Source organism: Camponotus floridanus, unplaced genomic scaffold (assembly GCF_003227725.1).
Source record: "Camponotus floridanus strain SB8 unplaced genomic scaffold, Cflo_v7.5 scaffold131, whole genome shotgun sequence".
NCBI classification, from domain to species: domain Eukaryota; kingdom Metazoa; phylum Arthropoda; class Insecta; order Hymenoptera; family Formicidae; genus Camponotus; species Camponotus floridanus.
This window is the reverse complement of record NW_020229250.1, coordinates 110,655-133,935: the sequence shown is the minus strand read 5'-3', so window position 1 is coordinate 133,935 and position 23,281 is coordinate 110,655. Positions and strand designations below refer to the sequence as shown.

General features: G+C 30.5%; 1 protein-coding gene across 3 annotated transcripts in view; it reads left to right on the top strand.

The window, feature by feature from the left end:
* Positions 1 to 1,386: 1,386 nt before the first annotated feature.
* LOC105252523 (protein crumbs) overlaps positions 1,387 to 23,281 on the top strand; it is a 29,804-nt gene continuing 7,909 nt past the window's right edge. The window contains exons 1-10 of one of the 3 annotated variants that reach the window (XM_011259923.3): positions 1,387 to 1,659; positions 14,705 to 15,078; positions 15,461 to 15,641; positions 16,805 to 16,978; positions 17,828 to 18,158; positions 18,826 to 19,286; positions 20,467 to 20,708; positions 21,140 to 21,362; positions 21,988 to 22,451; positions 22,995 to 23,266. In XM_011259923.3, the coding sequence (XP_011258225.1) occupies positions 1,635 to 1,659; positions 14,705 to 15,078; positions 15,461 to 15,641; positions 16,805 to 16,978; positions 17,828 to 18,158; positions 18,826 to 19,286; positions 20,467 to 20,708; positions 21,140 to 21,362; positions 21,988 to 22,451; positions 22,995 to 23,266 (2,747 nt within the window). In that variant the 5' untranslated portion in view covers positions 1,387 to 1,634. Of the gene's footprint in view, positions 1,660 to 14,686; positions 15,079 to 15,460; positions 15,642 to 16,804; positions 16,979 to 17,827; positions 18,159 to 18,825; positions 19,287 to 20,466; positions 20,709 to 21,139; positions 21,363 to 21,987; positions 22,452 to 22,994; positions 23,267 to 23,281 lie in introns of all 3 variants that reach the window. The other 2 variants (XM_025406082.1, XM_025406083.1) reach the window with 2 other exon arrangements.

Sequence of the window (23,281 nt, the reverse complement as noted above, 5' to 3'; positions counted from 1 at the left end):
ATTCAAACGCGGCAATGGATCGTGTGTCGTGTGTCAGTGGTTTCGCCAAATCGCGAGAGATTAAAAATTACATCGATTATGCGCTTATCGACATACATTTTTTACATATTAATAAATGTCTTTCGTTTAAAGTGATGCAAGCTATTAGGATTGATGCGACATCAATCGCATTTCGAGATAACTTTTTTCGGGTGTTTTATTCCGGAAATACATCGAAATTTACACATCATATATAGACATTGGAATTTTGTTTCCTGAATATAATCGATTGTGTTTATTATAGTGAATATTAATTTAGTGACATAATCACTACGAGTTTATATACAAGTTTTCCGGAGCATTATTCATACGTGTATGTATGGAGCATTTGCGGTTTGAAAAAATATTCCAACCAGGTAAAGTGCAGACTGCATATTTTTGTTTTTAAAATGAGAAAAGGCTAAAATGTATAATTGCATAACGATTGTTTGTATTGATCTAAATGTTTCGCATTTTTTATTAATTTAATCAATAATAGGATGAAAACATTTCGATGATCGAGAGCAAATGCGACATTCATCGAAAAAAAAATTGCAAATCAATTATCTCAACAGAGGGCAGCAAAATATCATCACGGAGGAAAAATTTTTCCTCCTTTTCTTTGCGCGCATTACTCGTAATTCAAACGAGCAAAAATATCGAAACTTTTCATCCTTTATACCGTAAAGGAAGCAAAAATATTATTTTGTTATGTTGGCGCTCAATCGAGTGATCTCGATACTAGACGATTATTTTCCTTTAATTTTGATCAAAAGAGCTTAAGAGAGATACTTTAGATCTTGTAGTATTTATATATACTATACTTAATTGTTCACTATCGTTTCCTTTCTGTTTGTATATAGTTTTTAGACAAATTATTTTTCTCCCCAGTTTTGACAAACTTTTTCATTGAGAATCTATACATATGCAATTATAACGATTCAGACATTGTTACATGTATAATGCTACTAGTTTTACGTAGACGTGTACTTTTCTTTTTGCACAAGAAATATGAATCCACAGAATCTACACGCTCTCGAGTTACGCAAGATGTTTGTATCATTTCGGTTAACGATAATAAGAGATCGAGAAAATTGCTCGTTTCTCCACTTATTCGTATATGGCGCGCATAAGTAGGCAAACAGGCAGGCAGGGTAACCGTGATTATGCCAACTCACACAATGATATTTTACAGTAACGAGAGTAAAGGAGAGGAAGGAATTCGACCGAGCGAGATGGCGACGATTTTGCGCCTCCTCCTCCGCCTCCGCCATCGCGAGCGGTGGTAGTGGAATGGCGGTGGCCGTGGCGGTGGCGGTGGTGGTGGTGGTGGTGGTGGTGGTGGTAACGCGCAGCAGTTTCGTTTGGCGTTCGGCGAGCGTTCGACGTCGGTCGAGTTGATGTCGGTTGTCGGTCGGTGTACGCGCGCGCGTGAGTGTAGAGGTGAAAGAGTGGAGGTCGGGAAAGAAAATTCGAAGCGGGAAGCGATCTTTTGGCGCGATCGAAAAAGTGAACGAGAAAACGGAGAAGAATCCAGCGGCAGAATGCTGAATGCGTAAAAAAAGAGAGGAAAGCGACGAAAAGTAGGAGCGACGAGAAAGATCCGGAGGCGGAAAATGCGGTCGCGACACGTCGTAGCAGGTGAGTCAGGTTCCCCACCGAGTCATCGCGGTCGCCATCGTTATACGAGCGTCGCTGAGCCACTGTCGCGGACAACGCGGACTCCGAATACTCGAGAATATCTGGACGCGAATTGTATTTTGGAGTAGAAATTTTCGAAATCATTTTAATCAGTTCACGCATATATGTACATATATATGTATACATACATTCTGACTCGAGATTATAATCCTTACATGTGAATCTTGAAGATATATATATATATATATTTTATATATACATATATATATATATATACATATATATATATATATATATATATATATATATATTTATATATTTTTTTTTCCGAAATATAATTCTCAAATATATTTCGATTCTAGATCCTTGGATTCTCGGTAATTACAATGGATCAAAATATAACGATCCGCACGCAATTGTGATTTATAGCGAATATAACGCGCTAACTCGAGTAATCTCCTTGTTTAATTTGAGTATTCTCTTGTTTATGCGAATATTTCGTTTCGTAAATTATATTAAAATTCTCACACACCTATTATAAACATTTAAACGATAGAATATTGCAAATTGAAAATATCGAGATGAAAAATCGTGCGATGAGTAATTTTTGGAACGAGAGGACGTAGATAAATTTGTAACAAATTCATCCTTGAAACAAAGTGTTCCGTATATCTTTCATTTTTACCTGCTACATTGTTATGGAGAGAGCGCATCGTTATGCTCCCAAGATAGTCTGGCATTCCGATCCTAATCAATGGAGAAGCCCTTTTGTCAGTGTCGACACACAAATTACAAAAGCAATATAGAGAAATGTTAGAAAACGACATTTAAAAGCATTGTTTTTCAAAGACTAAAATTTTTTTGTCAATTGGAATTAAATAAAAGAGACGATAAAATTGGAAGAAGAATTAGACAAAGAGAAATAAAAGAGAAATTTGGAGAAAATAAAATTGGAGTTGAAAATTAATACATTTCTAGGTCCCTATTTTATTATTTAGCTTTTATATTTTTCTGTATCTCAAATGTGACGAGTATCGGCAAAAATTTTTACAATTTTTTACCATTGCGCGATTGACTTTGTTCGATTATATTCAGATATTGTTCGGTCCTATATAGTGTTCTATGCATCTCGGAACACGATAACGAGACGGAGCATGTTGAATCTATTGAAATCTCCCGCGAGTGAGTTCGATACCAGATGCTACGATGAGAGAAGAAAACTTTCTCTTACGAGTCAGCGTTGTATGATTGAATTTTATTACATTAATATTTACAAATATTTTTGTACATTTACATTATTATTTCATACATTAGTTGTGTAGTATTAATTTCTGTAATAATATATATATATATATATATATATATATATATATTTATTTATTTATTTATTTATTTATTCATTCAATATTTATATTTATTGAAAATTTTTAACACATTTTAGACACATTTGAATGTACTTTAACAAGTCTTCTCTCTTCGTTTTTAATTATATTTCTAATTATTTAATTGTTTATTTTAATTGTTTACAAGGACATTCTCAAATTACATTTTTTTAAGAGTTGTTGTCTAATAATTACTTATTTATATTATCTAAAGGAAAAAATTTGTGACTAGAAAATTATAACAATACTACAAAATAATTTTATGTATAAATGATAGAGTTTTTTAATGAAATATGCGATAAAGCAGTTGGGCTTTTTCTTTTTATAATGTATCATAAACAATGATTGATAAGAATAAAAAATTCAGATTGCGTGCGATGCGATTAATCGGAGCACGTACTGTGTTTGACAACAAATCCTGCGATAGACGTCCAAAAAATGGAGCTTGAGGTCGAAAATAAAATGGCAGAAAAAATATTTTTATTACATCTCTACTTATTAACCATATCTTTTTTAAAAAGGAGAAACAATATTAATTCACCATTTGTAACATCATGTAACGGAATATTATCTGTTCTTATCACCTAGAGTTGGAAACAATCTTGAAAAATCAAATATCACGCGAAATATCACGAAATTTATTTGAATAACTTATTTGAAAAAAATTTAAACAATTTTTAATATTTAAGGCATTTTGAGAATTACAAATCACTACATACAATACCATTAAATAATGATTGTCATTTGATATCGACTCTTGTGAATATTGTCGCACTCATAAATCTCAATTTCATTATTGAAAAATGTTGAATTACTTCCAATTGTCTACTACATGTATGCGAATTATGATGAGAAATCATTAACGATTAAAATTCGAGACTCGAGCTAAACGGAAGAAACGGAATAATTAAATCCGCGATTATGTCATCGAATCCTTGAAAGCATGATATAATCGCATTGTTCTTAAAGAATCTTGATAATTTTGTTATCGAATGGAAAAAGAATTTATCTATGTCTCACGGAGACTTGTGTATATCCGAGCTTTCTTCTTATATTCTCTTGTATCAAAAATTATATTTTATTTTTTTTTAATCACATTACATGACATTATTTTCATATAATTTAATAATATTACAATAAGAAATAAAATTACAATTATTCCTTTGCTATTCGCGTGATTTAACAATAAAAATTTTTAATTGCATTTACAGTTTATATATATGCACATGTGCACGCACGCACACACACGTACACCGGGGGGAGAGGGGGGGCGGGACGGTGCCCCACACACATACACTTATACATTACAAATTCTTAATTTATATTTTTGTACCAAAATAAATTTCTTTTTCAAGAAATTTCTTTTTACATATTTCTATGGAATTTGATAGAATCTTATATTTTCTAATTAGAATCCACTTTTAAAAGCAATAAACACTCACAGATGCGAATAGCAAATTCAGGTGAAACATCCGGTAAACATCCGGTGACTTTCTCGTACAGTTGATAATGCACTCGGTACGGCTTTTTCCCGACTCGGAATTTTTATTCAGAAAAAAAAGAACGCAGCTTTTTTCTTTATTCCTGAATAAAAAATTTAATAAAAATATCGATCGTTACATGTCGCAAGCGAGATATTCTTCTCTTCGTCTGAATACGTAGCTGCGAGTGAGCTTCCGCTTTTACGCGCGTCTTTCCGGTCGCGCATTGACCGCACGGCATGTGAACGCGCACCGCGCACGAGAGAGAGAGAGAGAGAGAGAGAGACGATGTTCCTTCGTAACGGTATAAACTTTTACCTCTTCGGGATCACCGGTGTAGATCAGTGACCGACCCGAGAGACCATCATCTCTAGATGACAATCACGGAAAAACTAATGTTTTGCTAAATAGATGCTCATAGATATATAATAAAGATTTGTTGGCTCACACTTCGCGAGAATAAATATTCATTAAATTCTAAAAATAGTCACTAAATTTTGAAATTTTTTATTGTTACGTTACAATATTTGCTAGTAATCTTAGATGTCTTTCACTGAGCGAACAAAAGAGATTTTCTTGAGATTTTTCTGATGAGCTTTTATAATTTAAAAAATGGAAAAAGGGATAGATCAAAGTAGCATTTTAGACGACAAGCGGCTTATCACTGTTCAAAAATTTCTGTCACGCAAATTGTACATTCTTTTCGTATAAAAATACGAACAGCAAAGTACATTTAGGTAAACGAGAATTTGTACAAAAGTACCAGTAGAATGAATCGTCTCAATATTTTAAATAATATTGAGAGAGATGTTTGTCAGAAAAACATGAATTTAAAACAATGAATTTAGAATCTTTTAGATGTAAAAGAAGTCGAGTTTGCGCGATAAATAATGAAAATATGAATTAATTTAATTGAAAATAATCATATTAGTTTATTCCTAACAGCATTGAAATATAAGAGTGTAATATCGATGCACAACATCTATTTTGCTTAGAAAGTATTGTGAAAATCACACACAGTCAATTAATGAAAAAATCAATCTTTAAATATATTATAATACACTTGAAATAATTTAAAAATATGTATAACGCATGAAAATTATTTAAGACACGTTTGCTGTAATAAATGGCAAATTTTTCTAGATATTTATCTTTTAAATAAAAACATGTAATCTCTATTAATCTAGGAATATTCTGAATATGACCGAAAATATTACATTCTTGTTCCACATTTCAAATTGCAAATTTTTGTTCTAAATTTTATATAGTCGAGAAACTGCATTTAAAGAAAAAGAATAACATATATACATTTACTGAGCAATACCGAATACACTTATTATCAGCGTAACATGTATGTACAAGTAAAATAAATCAGATGTATAAACAAATATTTTTTACACACAGGACGCGATCGTTCGCAAAATTTAATAAATTAGGCAAATTTTATTTTTAATTGTTTTATTAAGAAAAAAATAATAACGATCACGTATATACTTGAATAATTTTAAAATTACAATAAAATTAATTATAAAACGTAGATTATTATCTCTATGTGTTAATAATATATATAATATACATCAATGTTATAATAAGGAAACAATTATTACTCGACATAATAAAGAGAATTTTTTTTAAATCAAAAGAATAATAATATGTAATATATTTTTTGAAGTATTTTGTATTTTGTATCTTTTTGATTTCAAAAGAGATTTAAAGAGAGAGATTGTAAATGTGTTAGACTTTGTCGCGCACGTGTACGCAATATCGATAACCACGCTACAAGAGGTCGATAGTTTCATAAACAGACGTCGTCTCCTCTCTGAAAAAGCATTTATCGGAACGTCATCTCGTATGAGAGCAGAGGCGGGCGTGTGTGACTGTGACGCAATTGTTCCACGTGTCGCCTGTCAATTTATATCGAGCACATCGGTACTTGACGCGACGCCTCGTCGCATCCTCGCGAATAATTTCTGCAAATAATTCGTCACGATCGTGAAAGATCTCGAGTGTATTAAGCTCGTTCCTATCACGAGCGTAATATTCACTATATGTCTATTGCATTTTTTTTACCGTAATTTTAAACGGACTTTGCGGACATGAAAGAGTTTTAAGAAAGCTTTTACGTGAGTTTACGTCGTTTACGTTCGATAAAGAAAATTCCGATACGACTAACGAGTTTGAGTTATGATTGATGTAAATTTTTTTTACATGTTATACAATTGCAGGGTATTTTTTTTATATAATATCCAGAGCATACGATACAGATTATTTTTGTAGCAATAATTTATTAAAATAAGAAAGTCTTTTTCTTGTTATATATATATATATATATATATATATATATATATATATATAGAGAGAGAGAGAGAGAGAGAGAGAGAGAGAGAGAGAGAGAGAGAGAGAGAGATCGGATATACTATGTGCACGACATGATACAAGCGTGAAACAATTTCAATAATCTAGGATTATAAAGACAAGAGTATTTCTATTCGATTGATTACGAAAGCGCGATGAAAAATGCAACGAAATGGACGAAAGTTGCATCTGCACGAATGTGCACGATATCGGCATTGAATTACAGAGTCGTTCGCGCTACGTAATATTACGCTTCGCTCGCTCGCGCGAAATCCGAATAAATGAAAAATAAATTCCGACACGCCTCCCGACTCGTCAGTAAAGTCGAATAAAACGCGCGATTATTTTACAAAATGATTTATCGGAAAATAATTTCTAATTACTGCAAAACTTGTGCGCGCGCGTAATTGGTTTACTGTAAAAATAATGTCTTTTTCCCGAGGTAAATATTTCATTTTAATAGTCTCAAGATATTTTATGTTCAAGAAAATTATAATTATAAATAAATGCTGCATAATTATTTTAAGAAAAATATCTTTTAATTAATTTTTTAGAAAAGTATAATTAAAGAATAGATGTTAAAAGTTTTGAAAAAGCGCCTGTTGCCGTGAAATGTTGTTTCAGTTCGGAAAGAATAAAGATTTTAACTGTTCTCAGCATTTTTCTCACGGTCGCATGTAAAAAGAGGGCACATGGTTTTCTTGAGTGGTGCCAGAACCTCTGAAGTTCAATATTTTCACCATCAAAGGCATTTCACAGGTCCCGAAAATTCACTCGAATGCCTAATGTTGACAATTAGCAGGCCTTTTTTTGACTCCTAGCCCGAATTCCATACATGTGATTTCGTGAATAGAAAAATAAGAAATGCATTTAATGTCGAGATAATACTATCAATAAGCAGTAATTAAGTGCATTATCTTGTTATTTTTAATAATGAATCTATAAAAATGGAAAACTTCAATTTAACTTTGATCATTCTCTCGGTGAATTAATAAGCCTATTTTTTTAATTATAAAAAATTAAAACAATATGCATACATTTTTAAAGTAAGTTTTTCCATGATAATAACGTAATGAAAATGTATTTAGAAGATTATCTCTTTTTTTTCGCAAACATGTCACATATCGTAACACAGCTGAATCATCGACAACCATGTGTAATTCGCTCGCTATAATTCTTTGCTATACTGCGTGATAATGATAAATGTTTTTGTTACATACAGGATAAATTGAAAACATTAAATATTTATGGCAATTAGATTTCTCTTTCACGATTGTTTAAAATAAGAAAGATAATTATAACAAAAGACACAACATTTAAAATAAAATGTTTCTTAATACATATTTATTTTTCTTCCAATGTTAAATACTAAACATATACTATGGATTGAATGAGAAAAATAACGTATATATCAATATAAGCTGAAAAAAATATGTAATTGAATATATGATAAAAGTTACAAAAAGAATTTTAAATTGAAATGCTTTGTTACGAAATTCAGCATTAATTATAAAAGATGACATGGATCAAGAGATAAAAAATAGCTCAAATTATATCAGAATCAATCCTTAATTATTTTTAAAATTTTAAATTGATTAATTATTAGATACATATTACATGTTTTTTTCTTATTCGATTAGACATACTGATCGTTGATTGAAAATAATAAATTTTGCGAAATTGATTCAAAGTCATTTAATATTCGCAAAATATTAAATCAAACAGATATACGTACGCATAGCTTTCATGAATTATAAAAACAAGATTGTACAAAGGATTATCGATGTACATAGGTAGATGTACATTCATTGATATACGACTTTCTAATTTTAATTTCGTAATTTTCACATTTTACTTCCTTTTATTTCGCAATTAAATGTCATGGCTGACATGGAATCTTTTACAAATTTTTACAAAAGTTTCTTGATTTTTCTCAGAGTTTTTAAATAAAAAGATTTATCGGAAAATTTGTTGAAAATATAAGATATTATTTATTACATCTTAGAAAGAGCGAGCCAATATTTCGAAAAAGATTAATTGTTTATATCTTCTCTTTACACATTTTTACAAGAATGATATATGTTATATACGCAATATTTTCTTCTGAAAAAATTGATTTATTTTATAAATTCTGCAATTTTACAAATCTTTATTTGTTATTTAAAAATTTTAAAAACAAAAATTGTATTAATTTTTTACAATAATTTGAAGCTTATACATATATGGTTTTAAATTATTCATTCGCAAAATTTTCTTAATAAATGGTTTTATCATATGTAAAAGTATCATATATTTCTATCTTACATATTATTATTTTATCTCACTGCAAAAATGATAAAACTTTTTAACATGAAACAATTTATATTAACGATATATTTTACTTGTTAATTATTATTATATGTGTTCTTGCGATTAGAATTGGATTATTATTTTATTACCTAAATCATTCGTAATATTTTTATAATACTTATAATACTTTTTTATAATACTTATACTATTATTGCATTTTTGACAAAAAAACACAAATTAGATTTTTCTCGATATATAATTTCGACAAAAAGATGCAACTGCAGGTCCCATTCCATCAATATTACGAGTTGCTACATAAAATTGCATAAAGCCATGTTGCATGGCGTTATCTACTCATTTATTTTTCTCTATTCAGATCTTCGTCAACGATAATAAATAAATGGAATTAGTTTTATCGAGAGATCGAATTCGAATTGCGCAGATATCGCACATCCTATTTCATTTTTACGTAAATCAATTCGAAATCAGAAAATAAATTCGTTCAAAGAGAAAAATAGACACGGCAATGACTAAATTAATTGATTATGTTTGTGTATTGAAACATACAATCGGATTACAAGTCGACGATCTGATTTATAAAAGTACAATCACGTATAGCATTTCTATCGCAATGTCAAGAGAATACAAGACATATATTACATACTCGCAAAAAAATATGCTTGTCCGTGGAATGTCTCGCAGCGATGGTATATATTTGTTATATATATATATATATATATATATATATATATATATGAATTCCTCCGACACGATAATATGTGATAAGCAAAAGCACATTATATGTATATGTAGAGAGTTGATTAAATGTTTCATTTCATTTTGAGCCAATTACGAAGATTCACAAGAGAAATATCTCATTGGAAAGTTAATTCAAAGTGATGTATTTGCACGAAGGAAATAAATGCCAGAGGCGTTAAATGATAGTTGACGAAAATAATGAAATATGTATACTGAGTTCTAGAGAATCCAAAAAAAAAAAAATTATGAAATTTGGAATGAAATAAAGAGTTTGGAAAATTAACTGTAAGTTATTTTTTAGAAATAAAATAATGAACAAAATTGATTTCAGTTTAATTTTATCGATACATTATAAATATTTTATAACATTTTCTCTTTTTTTTATATTTTTGTTTTATATATGTGCATTTTCTACCTAAAAAAGAATTTCCAATCAAGTGAAAATCTTGAAAATTTCATGCGTCGTCACGAAAACGTCTTTCTTTCTATTAAAGCCACTTTGTTTCACTTTATATATATATATACGAGGTTTTTCTCTAATTCTTTACTACTTCTTCGAAATCTTTTTTGTAAAACTGCAACGTAGCATAAAGCGCAGCCGGCTCTTCTTTCAGCTACGACGCTTGAAACGAAAAACGGCAGTTAGCAGTTGGCGATTTCATCCGGCCGACAGGTAACGATGAACGTTGCAATCCTCTCTTTCTATGCGGCTGTATGCGTGTGCATATGCGTATCGTTGTTCAAGGCACGCACCTGAGCGTGAAGCGAGGGACTACGTTGATGTATCAATATATGGCTTCCACTTGCGAGCTCGAGTCAGCTCGAGTCAGGTTGAGAGTTGGTATATTTCGACAATTCGATAACGAAAGAGCTCCAAGTCGAAATATATAAATATATGTATACGTATATGTACTATATACTAGTTTCTCAATAAGAGATGTAATAAGCGTACAAGTTTTTTTCAGCAATAAATAAAATAATTAAAACTAGAATTTTCTTACTGTAATTTTTCTGAAAAATATATTGTTTTCACATAAAACCAAAATAAAATATGAATCAACATGAAAAAAATTATAATGATTGTGAAATTATAAAATTTAGTAAAATTTTAATAATTATAGAGGAAACACAGATAAGAATAAGAACGCACGCGGATATGACACATGGCAATTATAAAAGTATTATATTGACAAGAGTTTAAGATTATTGAAGTCCATTCATTACAACGATAAAATAAGGAGGAGAACTGAGTGAGATAGACGTAGGCACAAAAATGTGTTCCGGTATATCGCATCTAAGGCTCTCGTCAGCTTTTAAGAGCTTCGTATCGTCGATCACCGAACTTGCCAGATTGCTGCACTTGTACGATAATTGTGCTCGGGTAATTAAATCGAGCAAGTTTTTTTTATTTGACGGCAAAGCTTCGAGCTCGACTTGCTCTACGATATCGTCGAGTGGAACGCGATATTACAATGAGATTTAAAGGCGATCGATATTCTGTGCGTTAGACATGCAGGTCGCGAGATTCGCCTACGAGATTCCGCAATTGAGGATTTCGATACTAGGATGGTGTAAAATCGAGAAAATCAATCATTTACATTATCGAAATTAAATTTGCGCAACAATAGGATGTCGAAAAATCAGAGAAAGCAAAAAAGAAGATTAGAATAATAAAAGGTGATAAAGAAAGGATTAAGTCATACGGCATGCATAATATGTCTGCATGCAAAACATGTGGGAAAGCGAGAGGGAGGCGTTGGCGTTTTCAAGACGCAACACCGGTATTTACCGCCGTTGGGAGAATGCAATTTAGCGTTGTGCAGTTATCCGTCATTATATACCAAGTTGCGGTATTTTCTGCGAGCCGAACTAACTAGCCGCACAGTCCATCCTGCCGTTTCTCTGTTGCACTTCCTTGGATTCGCATTAGAATGAAATGTCAAAATTAGGAAAACAGGAAGTAAGCACACAAAGATACGAAATAATAAGATAAATTAGAAATTAGACGTGAAAAATTATGGTTTTCTTTTTTCTTTAAACTGTTGTAGAAACTTTCTTATTTGCGTATTAATACATATGACGTGTAATTATTAAATAAATAATAATAACATTAATATAATTGTAAATATACTTTTCATCCTTTTGGAAATTAAAATTTTTTATCTGTGTGATAGTCTACGCAGCTACTGCATAATGCACATATCACTTATTAATACTATATTACTATTATATTAATTTTTAAGATGCTATCAATAGAGGTATAGGATATTTATTGACATTGTTATCCTATCCCCAACTATTGCTAATTGTAAATTTCATAGCGCGAAACACATCATTATGCACAATTTTAGATAAGCATATGCATCATCAAGTTGACTTTTTACAACATAGAAATTAAAGTGTATCTACTAAGAAAATGAATTTTTATATAGGGAAACTGATCATCAAGTCCTCTTGCATTTTTATATGTGGCAAGATATAAGACTCTTTCGCAATTCTTATACATGTTACAACTTGTAATTTTTATTAATTGATTTTAAATATGCATCATGTGAAACAAAGTTTTTTCAAATACATACACACACACACACACACACACACATATAATATATAAATTTGAAGAAAGAAATATATGTGCGCAATTTTTACAGAATTTATAAATATCTTTTATAATTTATTTAATTTATATAAAAATATATTTTATATATACATATATATATATATATATATATATATATATATGTATATATACATACATAATTGTATTATATAATTTCTAAAATACATACATATAACATTATAACGTATTTAATTTATACATAAGAAATAATATAACTTGAATATTTGTGACATATAATAAAGAAATAATGGAAATTGCAACAAAAATGAGAAAATTATGTTTAATCTGGAATCATATCAATTTCATTATGATGAATCATGTCACATTTCTCATAAACAAAGAAACTTTTTAGTAGGACGCGCGCGTTACTGCGACCGTTGCACGTTTATAGACGACGCAATGCATAACGTTCGATCGTTGAATTCCCACGTGTCAGTGAACCGAAAGCTCCGCTACCAACTCGCAATCAGTCGTAGCCATGTGTAATAGTTCTGTGTTCTAGTTGTAGTTCTGAGTTTGTCCCCGTCCCTTGTTCTTCCTTCCAAGAGAATCAATATTTCTGAGTAAAAAATGTTTCTTTAATAAAGAATACTTTTATTAAAAATTATTTCTCGAAAAATTATTTTTTATTAAAATTATTCATTATTTGCAATGAATAAAAACTTAATTTTATTTTCTTTAATTGTGTAGATTAAAGGCTTATTCTTACGTATACATAAATATACGTATGCACGCACGCACATACATACACAGTTAAATCTTTCGCAAAATAATCTGTTACATTTTCTGTATAATCAAGCGAATTAACAGTTTTATTAATGTAGTGATGGAAAACTTCGTCTCTGTACTGCTACGATACGGTAATCGTATCGCATCGTTTTGTTCAAGTTTTAATGTTCTCCAAAACTCGTTGGTATTCATCCACGAGAACCGAGTTTTATATAATTCAACTGACTCACAATTGCCACGCCTTCGTCGAGCCTTCCGAGCACAATTCTCTTTGTTGCATTGTACTGTCGCTTTTACGCGCAGCATCTTGCGATCTCGCGATCGTTGCCATCTCACTATTAGACTGGAAACTGACTTGACAGCTAGAATTAACAGAACAATTTATTCGAGTAGAGTCGAGTAATGTCGATATTGTCGTAATTATTGTCATGTACATCACAAATAGTCGCGCATTCGTTACGCATTACCTGGTGACTCTGTTTAGTTGATCATATATTATACATAAGGATGAAAGAGAGAGAGACTCGGAAGAAAATTAACTGATAATTTAATTAATTTTATATTAGCCGATTAATTATTTTATTTTTGCTACAGGCACATTTTTCTCCGATATTCTTAAAGTACGCGACATACTTTTGCAGGCGATTACAGACATTTCGCAAATGTCCCGTAAAGATGTACTCGTGGTGTTCTTACGAATTACGGAGTAAATTGTTATGCTTTCTAACGGCATTTCGCGAAATTACTCCAAATGGAATGCATTATGTCGTGATTTGTCATGAATGCGATATGTTCAATCAGGACCCGCATTTTCGATCCCCCGCTGCGATCTCTGGTCCGCAAAACCGTTACGCTATTTTCCACTACTTTCTCCCATTTAACATACGTCAAATTGTCGATCGCATTAAAATGCGACAATAACGACACTGATGGACTAATCCGTTTGCCTCTAACTTTGAACAATTGTACAGTTTATCTTTGTCTGACAATATTCAACCGGATAATCTCATTTGGGAACAATTCGCAATTACGTGATTTTCCAAAAAAAAGAGAGGAAAAGGAAGCGTGTGCGTGCATGCGTGCGTGTGTGTATGTATGTATATATAAATCGTTTGACGTATCTGAGAGATTGTAGAGATAATCGAGATTACAAGTAAATTTTGATATATAAAATTCATCTTTATTAATAATTTATTCATCTTTTATTTGTAATATTCTTATTGTTGGAATCATCTACAATATATTTTTAACGTCTACGATGCCAAAATGAAAAGGGCTCCGATCCATGATACGATGGATTGCGAACTAGGGGATGAGACTAGAAATCCAGAAATATATAAAAAGTGTAATTTTTAATCGATATTATTGTTTTCGAAACGTAAAGAAATTTCATATCAATAATTTTCCAACAGTTTTTTTTTCTATTGCAGTATTTCTAGCCACTCTGCTGGCTGTTACTCAGGGAGCTCCCCAGGAACTCAGACGTCGAAATTACGAAGAGTATCCGCGCGAAGCTTATTTCAATGGCTCAGCATTCCTGAAGCTGAGCTCTTTTGTATCTGTGCATCGTCACAGTGGTCTCAGCTTCCGCACGTGCGATCCCGGTCGGTTGTTTCTGCAAAAGTACAACGATGATTCCATCAGTCTCGAGGTGACGCCCGAAGGACTACTCTTTGTGGCTGTAGTCGATCAGCAGAGATATAGGGCTAGATTAAACGCCAGATTGCTCAACAATATCTGGCATAATGTTAATCTTTTCTTCAGACTTGGTAATCTCACTTTGAATGCTGCAGGACATACTCAGGTAAATACAAATTACTCAATTATATTAATTGATGCATATAATAGAAAAATAATAAAATATATAAATAAATTTAATATAAACTTAATTTAATATAAATTTAACATAACGTAATATTATAGAAATTTATTAATGTCATTGCACTAGGATTTACAGATAAAATAGAAATAATAACTAAACAAATTTATTGTTTTTAACTCAAAATTTGATATTTTAAAAATTTATTTAAAACATTTTCTTCGAATTGCGTATGTGTAAAATTAATTAATTTTATACATTTTACTGTTTAATTACTAATTAATTAAAAAATACACTAAAAGAGTTAATTTTACTTTTAATTTTCAAGTGACATAGAGACACATGTATAGGAATGTTTTTTCTCTAGGTGGTTGCAAATGCGACTTATAATTCTCCCATTCTGATGCTTCCCGATTATGATGTAAATAGTTCACTCATAATCGGCGAAGGGTTCAGAGGATGCATTCTGCATGGACCCGGAATTCTCTTCAACGATAGCATCAACAATGGAGCCATTTTTGGATCCTGTCCATTGAATGCCAAAGGATGTAAGGATACATGTTTCATCTATAAATTTTTCTCACAACTTTTTTCTTCAGTTTCTTTACGGTAGAATATTCTTGTATTAAAAACGTTGAGAGTAATTACACACGATAATAAGGTAGATCGATAGCGTAGTCATCACACGAATAAGTAGAACAGCTTCAGGCTAGAATTAGAATTAGTTAGAGCAAGCATCGAGTGATAACGTGTTGTAATAGAATAGATTGATATCGCGCTCGACATAAACAGAACATTCTTACAATAGTTTCTTAATGAGTTGCATTAAATATCGATTGATAACAATAAGCTAGTTCAACATCAACGTGAACTAATCTTGAGATAAAATAAAGAATAGTACAAATAGTACAATTCTTTGTAAAAGAGGAATTTTTAGAAAAATTTAATATGGTGATTGCCTTTAGGTTATAAGACTTGTTATATTGTACAAAACTTAATATGAACTTAATATAATTATTATTTTATTATATAATTTTATTAAAATAATAATTGTGCATAAACTTCTGCAATAACATTTGCAATATTAATTGATCTTCTGTATAGTTAATTAATTAATTAAGTGTGTGTGTGCACGCGCGCGTGCGTATATTTGTGTGTGCGTGCGTGCGTGCGCGCACTTTTTATTCCTACAAAATTAGAATATCCTTTTTTTATTTAATTTATTTTATTTTATTTCTTCTTTTCGTTCTATTGAATAGACACACGCATGCTCGCACTATCATCTTTTATTTTAATTATAAATATATTAATCAAATTTATAAATTGTTAAATTGTATGTACTAGATTTCTGTTATAAAAATTTTATTTTCGAATTAAAAACGATAAAGGTTTTAATTTTAATTAGTTTTTCTTACTATTCTCGATCTCGTTCTAGAAACAGTCTCTATCTTTCCATAATATTTTTTTTATAGAACCTCTTAATAACATCACTCTTTTATTTGTTTTCGGATTATAATGATTAACATGAGTACAAAGCAGTGACACATGTTTTTTTCTAAATATAAAGCGCACACATGTTTGTTGTTCCAAAGGTACATAAAATATATATAGATATGCATCAAGAGAGAAAGAGGAAAAGAGAGGGAGCGAGAGAAAGAGACAGAAAGATAAAGTTTGCATGCGAATTCTGTGAAAAACAAAAAACTTTCAGGTGGAACGAGCGGTCTCGTGAGTGCTACAGGGACAGCTTCCGCTACAGCCTCCACCATGGATTTTTGTCATCACGAACCATGCATGATGCATGGTAAATGCGTGTCGCGGCAGGATCGTTACGAGTGCCACTGTTACGCCCGGTACTCCGGCAACAACTGCCAGATCGACAATGGTAGACTTCGTTGATATCTCAAATACGCGGGACGAGCGGATTCATACCCAACACGCGCATTAATCGGAAATATTATGTCACGATGTAATTATGCCGCATCACGAGGAAATATCCTGTTGTAGTATTATTTTTAGCGAGTTTTCTTGTGAATTTCAAGAGAAAACAAGTTACAAAATTATTAAAAATTTGCATAATAAAATATGAATTAAAATGTGAAAATTAAATACGAATTAAAAAAACATGTGAATAAAAGATTAAATACCAAATGATTTTAAATATAGTAAAAAATATTTCACAAATATAATCTTTATAAAAAATTAGATTAGAAGAGTTATACCTATTACTGTGTGTGCGATAGAATGGATATGAAATCTGCATCGTTTTTTATTTTCGCATGATTTTCGCATGTCGTAAATATAGATCTATTCTGCTCTGAAACAGTCTGTATATAAAAATCATAAAAGTGCTGTTTGCCTTACTCTTAGTAGATGATATCTGCTTCATGCTTGTTCAATGACTTCAAATATATTATTGTTTTATCGTGTCTTTGTTCTTCTTTTATCGATGTTGCTTCTCAAGAAAATTGCCTTGAACCAAAGTTAAACTAATTGCTTCATAAGAAGTTGCACAATTAAATACGTCAACAATATCGTATGCATATGGGATGAACGTCTGAAACTTAATTATGAATAATTAAAAAATGTACGATCTCTTTTCGCGTGCAATTAATTAATATTAGCATCAATTAAATATAGTATTGCTTTACTGCTTTGTATCTTCTTTTTCCCTCATTGTCTTTTATTATAACTATTATTGATCAAATAATGACCTTTTTCGTATATCTTTCAGGTCCACCTTGCAAGAGCAAACCTTGTCATAATGGTGGTATTTGCATCGAAGACGAGGATGGCAATTTTGTCTGCAATTGTAAGTCCGGGTTTACTGGCACCCTCTGTGAATCTCAACTGGGAGCACGACTGTGTGAGCAGAATCCTTGTAGAAATGATGGCGTTTGCATATCATCGCTGACAGATAGCGAGTACATATGTAAATGTCAGATTGGTTGGACTGGGAAAAATTGTGAAACTAATATTAACGAATGCGCCTCGAGCCCATGCAAGAACGGTGGCATCTGCATCGATGGCATCAATAATTATACCTGTAGATGCGACAGGACTGGGTAAGTCTCTTCAAAAAACTGAGATTATTTGAGAGACTATTTGATATTTAACAATTGAATTAAGAGTTGTGAATTATTGTACAATCAAGTTGTCGTCGTCGTCCAATTCATATTCTACAAATTCCGTTTTATCATTTCTTGTAATATATTGAAATCGTAAATTAAGACGGAGCATTTTATATGTGTATCCCAAAATTTTTATTTACCAGATTCTAGATTTCTCAAAATCCTGATTTTACAAATTTCGAAAGATTTAAAAGATTTTAAATTGTAGAAGAATAAATAGTTAACGATACAGATAATGGATTGGATTTCTATTCTCCATCTTTTATGATTTCTACGTATATCTATATATATGTGTGTGTGTGTGTGTGTGTGTGTGTGTGTGTGTGTGTGTGTGTGTGTGTGTGTGTGTGTGTGTGTGTGTGTGTGTGTGTGTGTGTGTGTGTGTGTGTGTGTGTGTGTGTGTGTGTGTGTGTGTATATTTAGATATACGTAGAAATTATAAGAGATGGAGAATACAAATCCAATCCATTGTCTGTATCGTTAGCTATTTATTCTTCTACAATTTAAAATCTTTTAAATCTTTCGAAATATATATATATATATATATATATATATATATATATAGGGATATTTCAAGCGTTTTTCATTATTTGTTTTTCAGTTACGAGGGTATCAATTGCGAGGAGGATATTGATGAATGTCAAGCAAATCCATGCCTAAACAATGGCCTGTGCTTCGACTATTACGGCAGTTATATTTGCAATTGTCCGGAAGGCTTTGAGGGTCAAAATTGTGAGCTCAATTTAAACGAATGTTTATCGGGACCTTGCGCCAATAGCGGCGAGTGCATCGATGACGTTGGCACTTATCATTGCGAGTGTCTCCCAGGATTCACAGGCCGTCATTGCGAATTGAAAGGTCTTTGCGAGAATGCGGCCTGTCCACCTAACAGTATCTGCGTAGAAGACGCCCATGGTCCTCAGTGCGTTTGCAATCCCGGCTTTATGGGTAATCCACCCAACTGTACCGTCAACTATTGTGCCAGCAATCCCTGCGCTAACGGTGGCACCTGCACCAGCAATAGAGATGGTTTTAATTGCACTTGTTTGTCTGAATGGAGAGGTAAAAGTACCAAAGTTAAAATTGATAATCGTTTGCTACGTCAATACTTTGAAATTAGTTTCTATTTTAATATGCTAACATTTTTTTATATTAGGCAAAAGCAAACATTCCTAAGAATAAATCCTAAGCTTATAAAAAAAGATTCTTCTCTTTAGGCAATTAGTATTATAAGTAAAGAAAACAAAAGCGAAATCAATAAAATATTGATGTTAATGTAATTGTTTATTAAATTTATTTTAAACTTTTATGTCTAACTTTAGAGGTGTCGTAAGCATTTATATCGTTATGTATTGTATGCACGAAAATGTATTATCGCATGTACGTTATACACGAAAATGTATTATCGCACATTTTCTAATCTAATTAAATTGTCAACTGTCTTAAAACTATACATTTTTATCACTAATAGTATTACAGTCTGTATTACTATTTAATTATATATTAGTTAAATTAGAATTAAATTTTTTAATCAGAAAATTAAATTTTTTAATCAGAAATTTTTCTAATATTTACTTTATAGTTAATCAGAACTGCTCTTTCAATCGGAATTAACATATACATTTCTTAATATCTTTGCTTGAATGTTTGATTCTTTTTATAATTTTAATATATATAATTCTCTTCATAATATGTTTTATATAACTCTATAATTTATAATAATTATAATATTAATATTAATTTATATAATCAATATTATATTAATATTATTTATAATATATTAATATATTATTTATAATATATTAATATATATTACATATTAATATTATAATATTATTTCTAATATTAATTTGTAATATATTTTATATAACTCTATAATTTTATAACTATAACTTCTTAACTTATTTGTAACTTTAATTTTATAATTTTAATTATGTATAACTTTAGTTTTACTACTTTTTAACTTTAACTATTAAATCTTGTTCTATATATATATATATATATATATATATATATATATATATATAATGTTTGTAGTTTTTATAGTTGTATCATAAATTGTCTTGCAATTTCTATTTGCAATTTATTTTTGTCGCAATTTTTATTGTTAAAACTACTTTAATTTTTGTAGTTATTTTTTTGGACTATAGATAATTTTACAATTATATATTTTTTTAAATACTTGGAGGTTTTTAATTCTTTAAATACTTAGTTTTCTTTCTGAAAGTAATATTCTTTGCAGGAAAGAACTGTCATCTCAATGTAGATGAGTGCCTGTCACAACCGTGCCAAAATGGCGGCATTTGCATCGATCGTGTCAATGGATATACGTGTAACTGTACTAGAGATTTTATGGGTGATAATTGCGAACAGGAATATGATGCTTGCGCTATAAATCCTTGTCAAAACAACGGTAATTGTACATTGATGTTGAGATCAAAGAGGGATTTTGTTTGTGAATGTCCACATGGCTTCGAGGGCAAGGTATCGTAGGGCATGATATCTTTATATATAAATATAGAAGATGAGAGAGAGAGAGAGAGAGAGAGAGAAAGAGAGAGAGAGATAGTATATATAAAAAAATATAATTATAAAATATATAAGTAAAAAAATATAAAAAAATAATAAATAATAAAATATATAATACTTTATATAAATATACAAATAATAATATTAATATATATATACACGATATTTATATATATTTTATATTTTATTATATATATTTTATTTTTTATTTATATATGATATACTATATATATATGTATATAGTATATAAATAAATAATAAAATGCATGTGCTACATTCTTTATTTAAGTTTTTTTATACACATATTTATGTGTGTATGTATATGTGTATATATACAAATGTATACAGGATATATAGATAATAACATTTAATAATAATTATTCAAGGTATGCGACGTAAACATTGACGATTGTATAGGCGCAGTCTGTCCCGATGGCAAGGTCTGCGTCGACGGTATTGCAGCTTACGAATGTAAATGTCGTGAAGGCTACAGAGACCCCAATTGTACGTTAATCGTAGATCACTGTGCTGCAAAACCATGTAACAACGGCACGTGCATCGACCTCGGTGATCACGGATTTGAGTGCAAATGTATAAACGGCTTTCAAGGTAAATTTTAAAAGTCTATATAGGGAGACCGTCGCAAGACTGATTAAAAATATTTTGGAACTTGAAAAAATTATATTTTGCATACATATGTATGTTATTTTTAATTATTATTCTAAACATAAAATTTTTACTTTATTATTTTATGAATATCATTGAAAATAATAATTTTAATTATTCTAAGGTTTTTTTAAAGTTTTATATTCGATTTATGTATTCAGTTTTTTAAATTTAATTTTAACACATTTAATTATATGAATTTTTTATATTATAATATTTTTATATTACTTTAAATAGACAAAAAATAATTTACAATAAGCAAAGGCAAAAAAGAACAAGCGTAGTTTGTAGAGCATAATTTCATTAATAACAATTAAATATTGTGTTAATGTGTATTGTGTGTACAATTAAGTATTGTGTTAATTTATTTTTAATTTATCTTTTTACATCTTTTATAATAACTTTAGCAATACATTATATATTTTTTCGTTTTATTGAGAGATAAATCTTTTTACATTTTTGGATTAAATATAATCCAAATATAATAGAGAAAGATAAAAAATTTTTCAAAGATATATTTTCTTTTTGCGATAATTGAGTGGAAAACGAAATTGAACTCTATTTTCAGGTAAATACTGTGATCTTGATGTGAATGAATGTGATTTACATGGCAATTCTCTATGCAACAACGGCATTTGCGTCAATACCGAGGGTAGCTACAACTGTTTCTGTCGGCCGGGTTTCTCCGGCGATCATTGTGACATCAACATCGATGAATGCTTATGTGGTCCATGCAAGAATAATGCCACATGCCTCGACGGCATCAATACGTTTCAGTGTTTGTGCCAACCTGGTTACACCGGCAAAACCTGTGAGGTAGACGTGAATGAATGCGATAGCGATCCGTGTTTAAATGGAGCGCGATGCATAAACGGTATAGCATCATACAAATGCGTATGTCCGCCGGGTTTTTTCGGTGCAAATTGTGAAATTAATGTTGATGAATGTAACTCGTCACCCTGCATGAATTTAGGAAGGTGCATTGATGGCGTAAACAGTTACACCTGCGACTGCAGCGATACCGGTTTCGAGGTAGAATTTGCTATTTTATTATAAAAATATAAAAAAAATTTCTTCTTTGTTACAAATGATATCTTTGTGAAATATCATAAAAGATAATTTTTTCTCACTAAAGTATTAACTCTTTTTAGTTGCAATTAATTTGATTTTTGACAAATTTTCTAGCCGCACGTGCTTTTTCTTTTTCATTTCTCTTATTCTAAGATTTTGCTTTAATTTTATTTATTTCCCAGGTTATGTGTATTGTATTTCGATAATAACTTCTTGAAGTAATTACGTTTACTGTGTAATTTAATTATATTTTATCCAATATGATTAAATAAGCAAGTGGCTAGTATCGATGCTAATGTCATAATGCAAGAATAATACCACGATATTTATTTTTGTTTAATTAAATTTTAATTAAATTATTCAATTTATTTTTATATCAATTTTTTATATTAATTCTTATGTTTTAAAATTTATTTTAAACTTAATTTTGAATAAAGAATTTTATTTAAACTTTTATTTTAATTAAAAAAATTTTTTTTTTATTCTGGATTTATTTTTTTTAAGGGTCCACGTTGTGAAGAAAATATCAACGAATGCCTCTCACAACCATGTGTAAACGGCGGTCACTGCCTAGATGACATTAAAAATTACAAATGCCAATGCTATGTTGGTTACACTGGCAGGAATTGTGAGGTAGACGTGAACGAATGTGAGAGCTCGCCTTGTCAATACAATGGCACTTGCCTCGAACGGTCAAACAGAGAGCTCTATAAAAGCGAAGTTTTAAACTTGCCCGCAATATTCAATCAGGAATTTAGTTATATCAACGCCAGCGGGTGAGTTTTTAAATA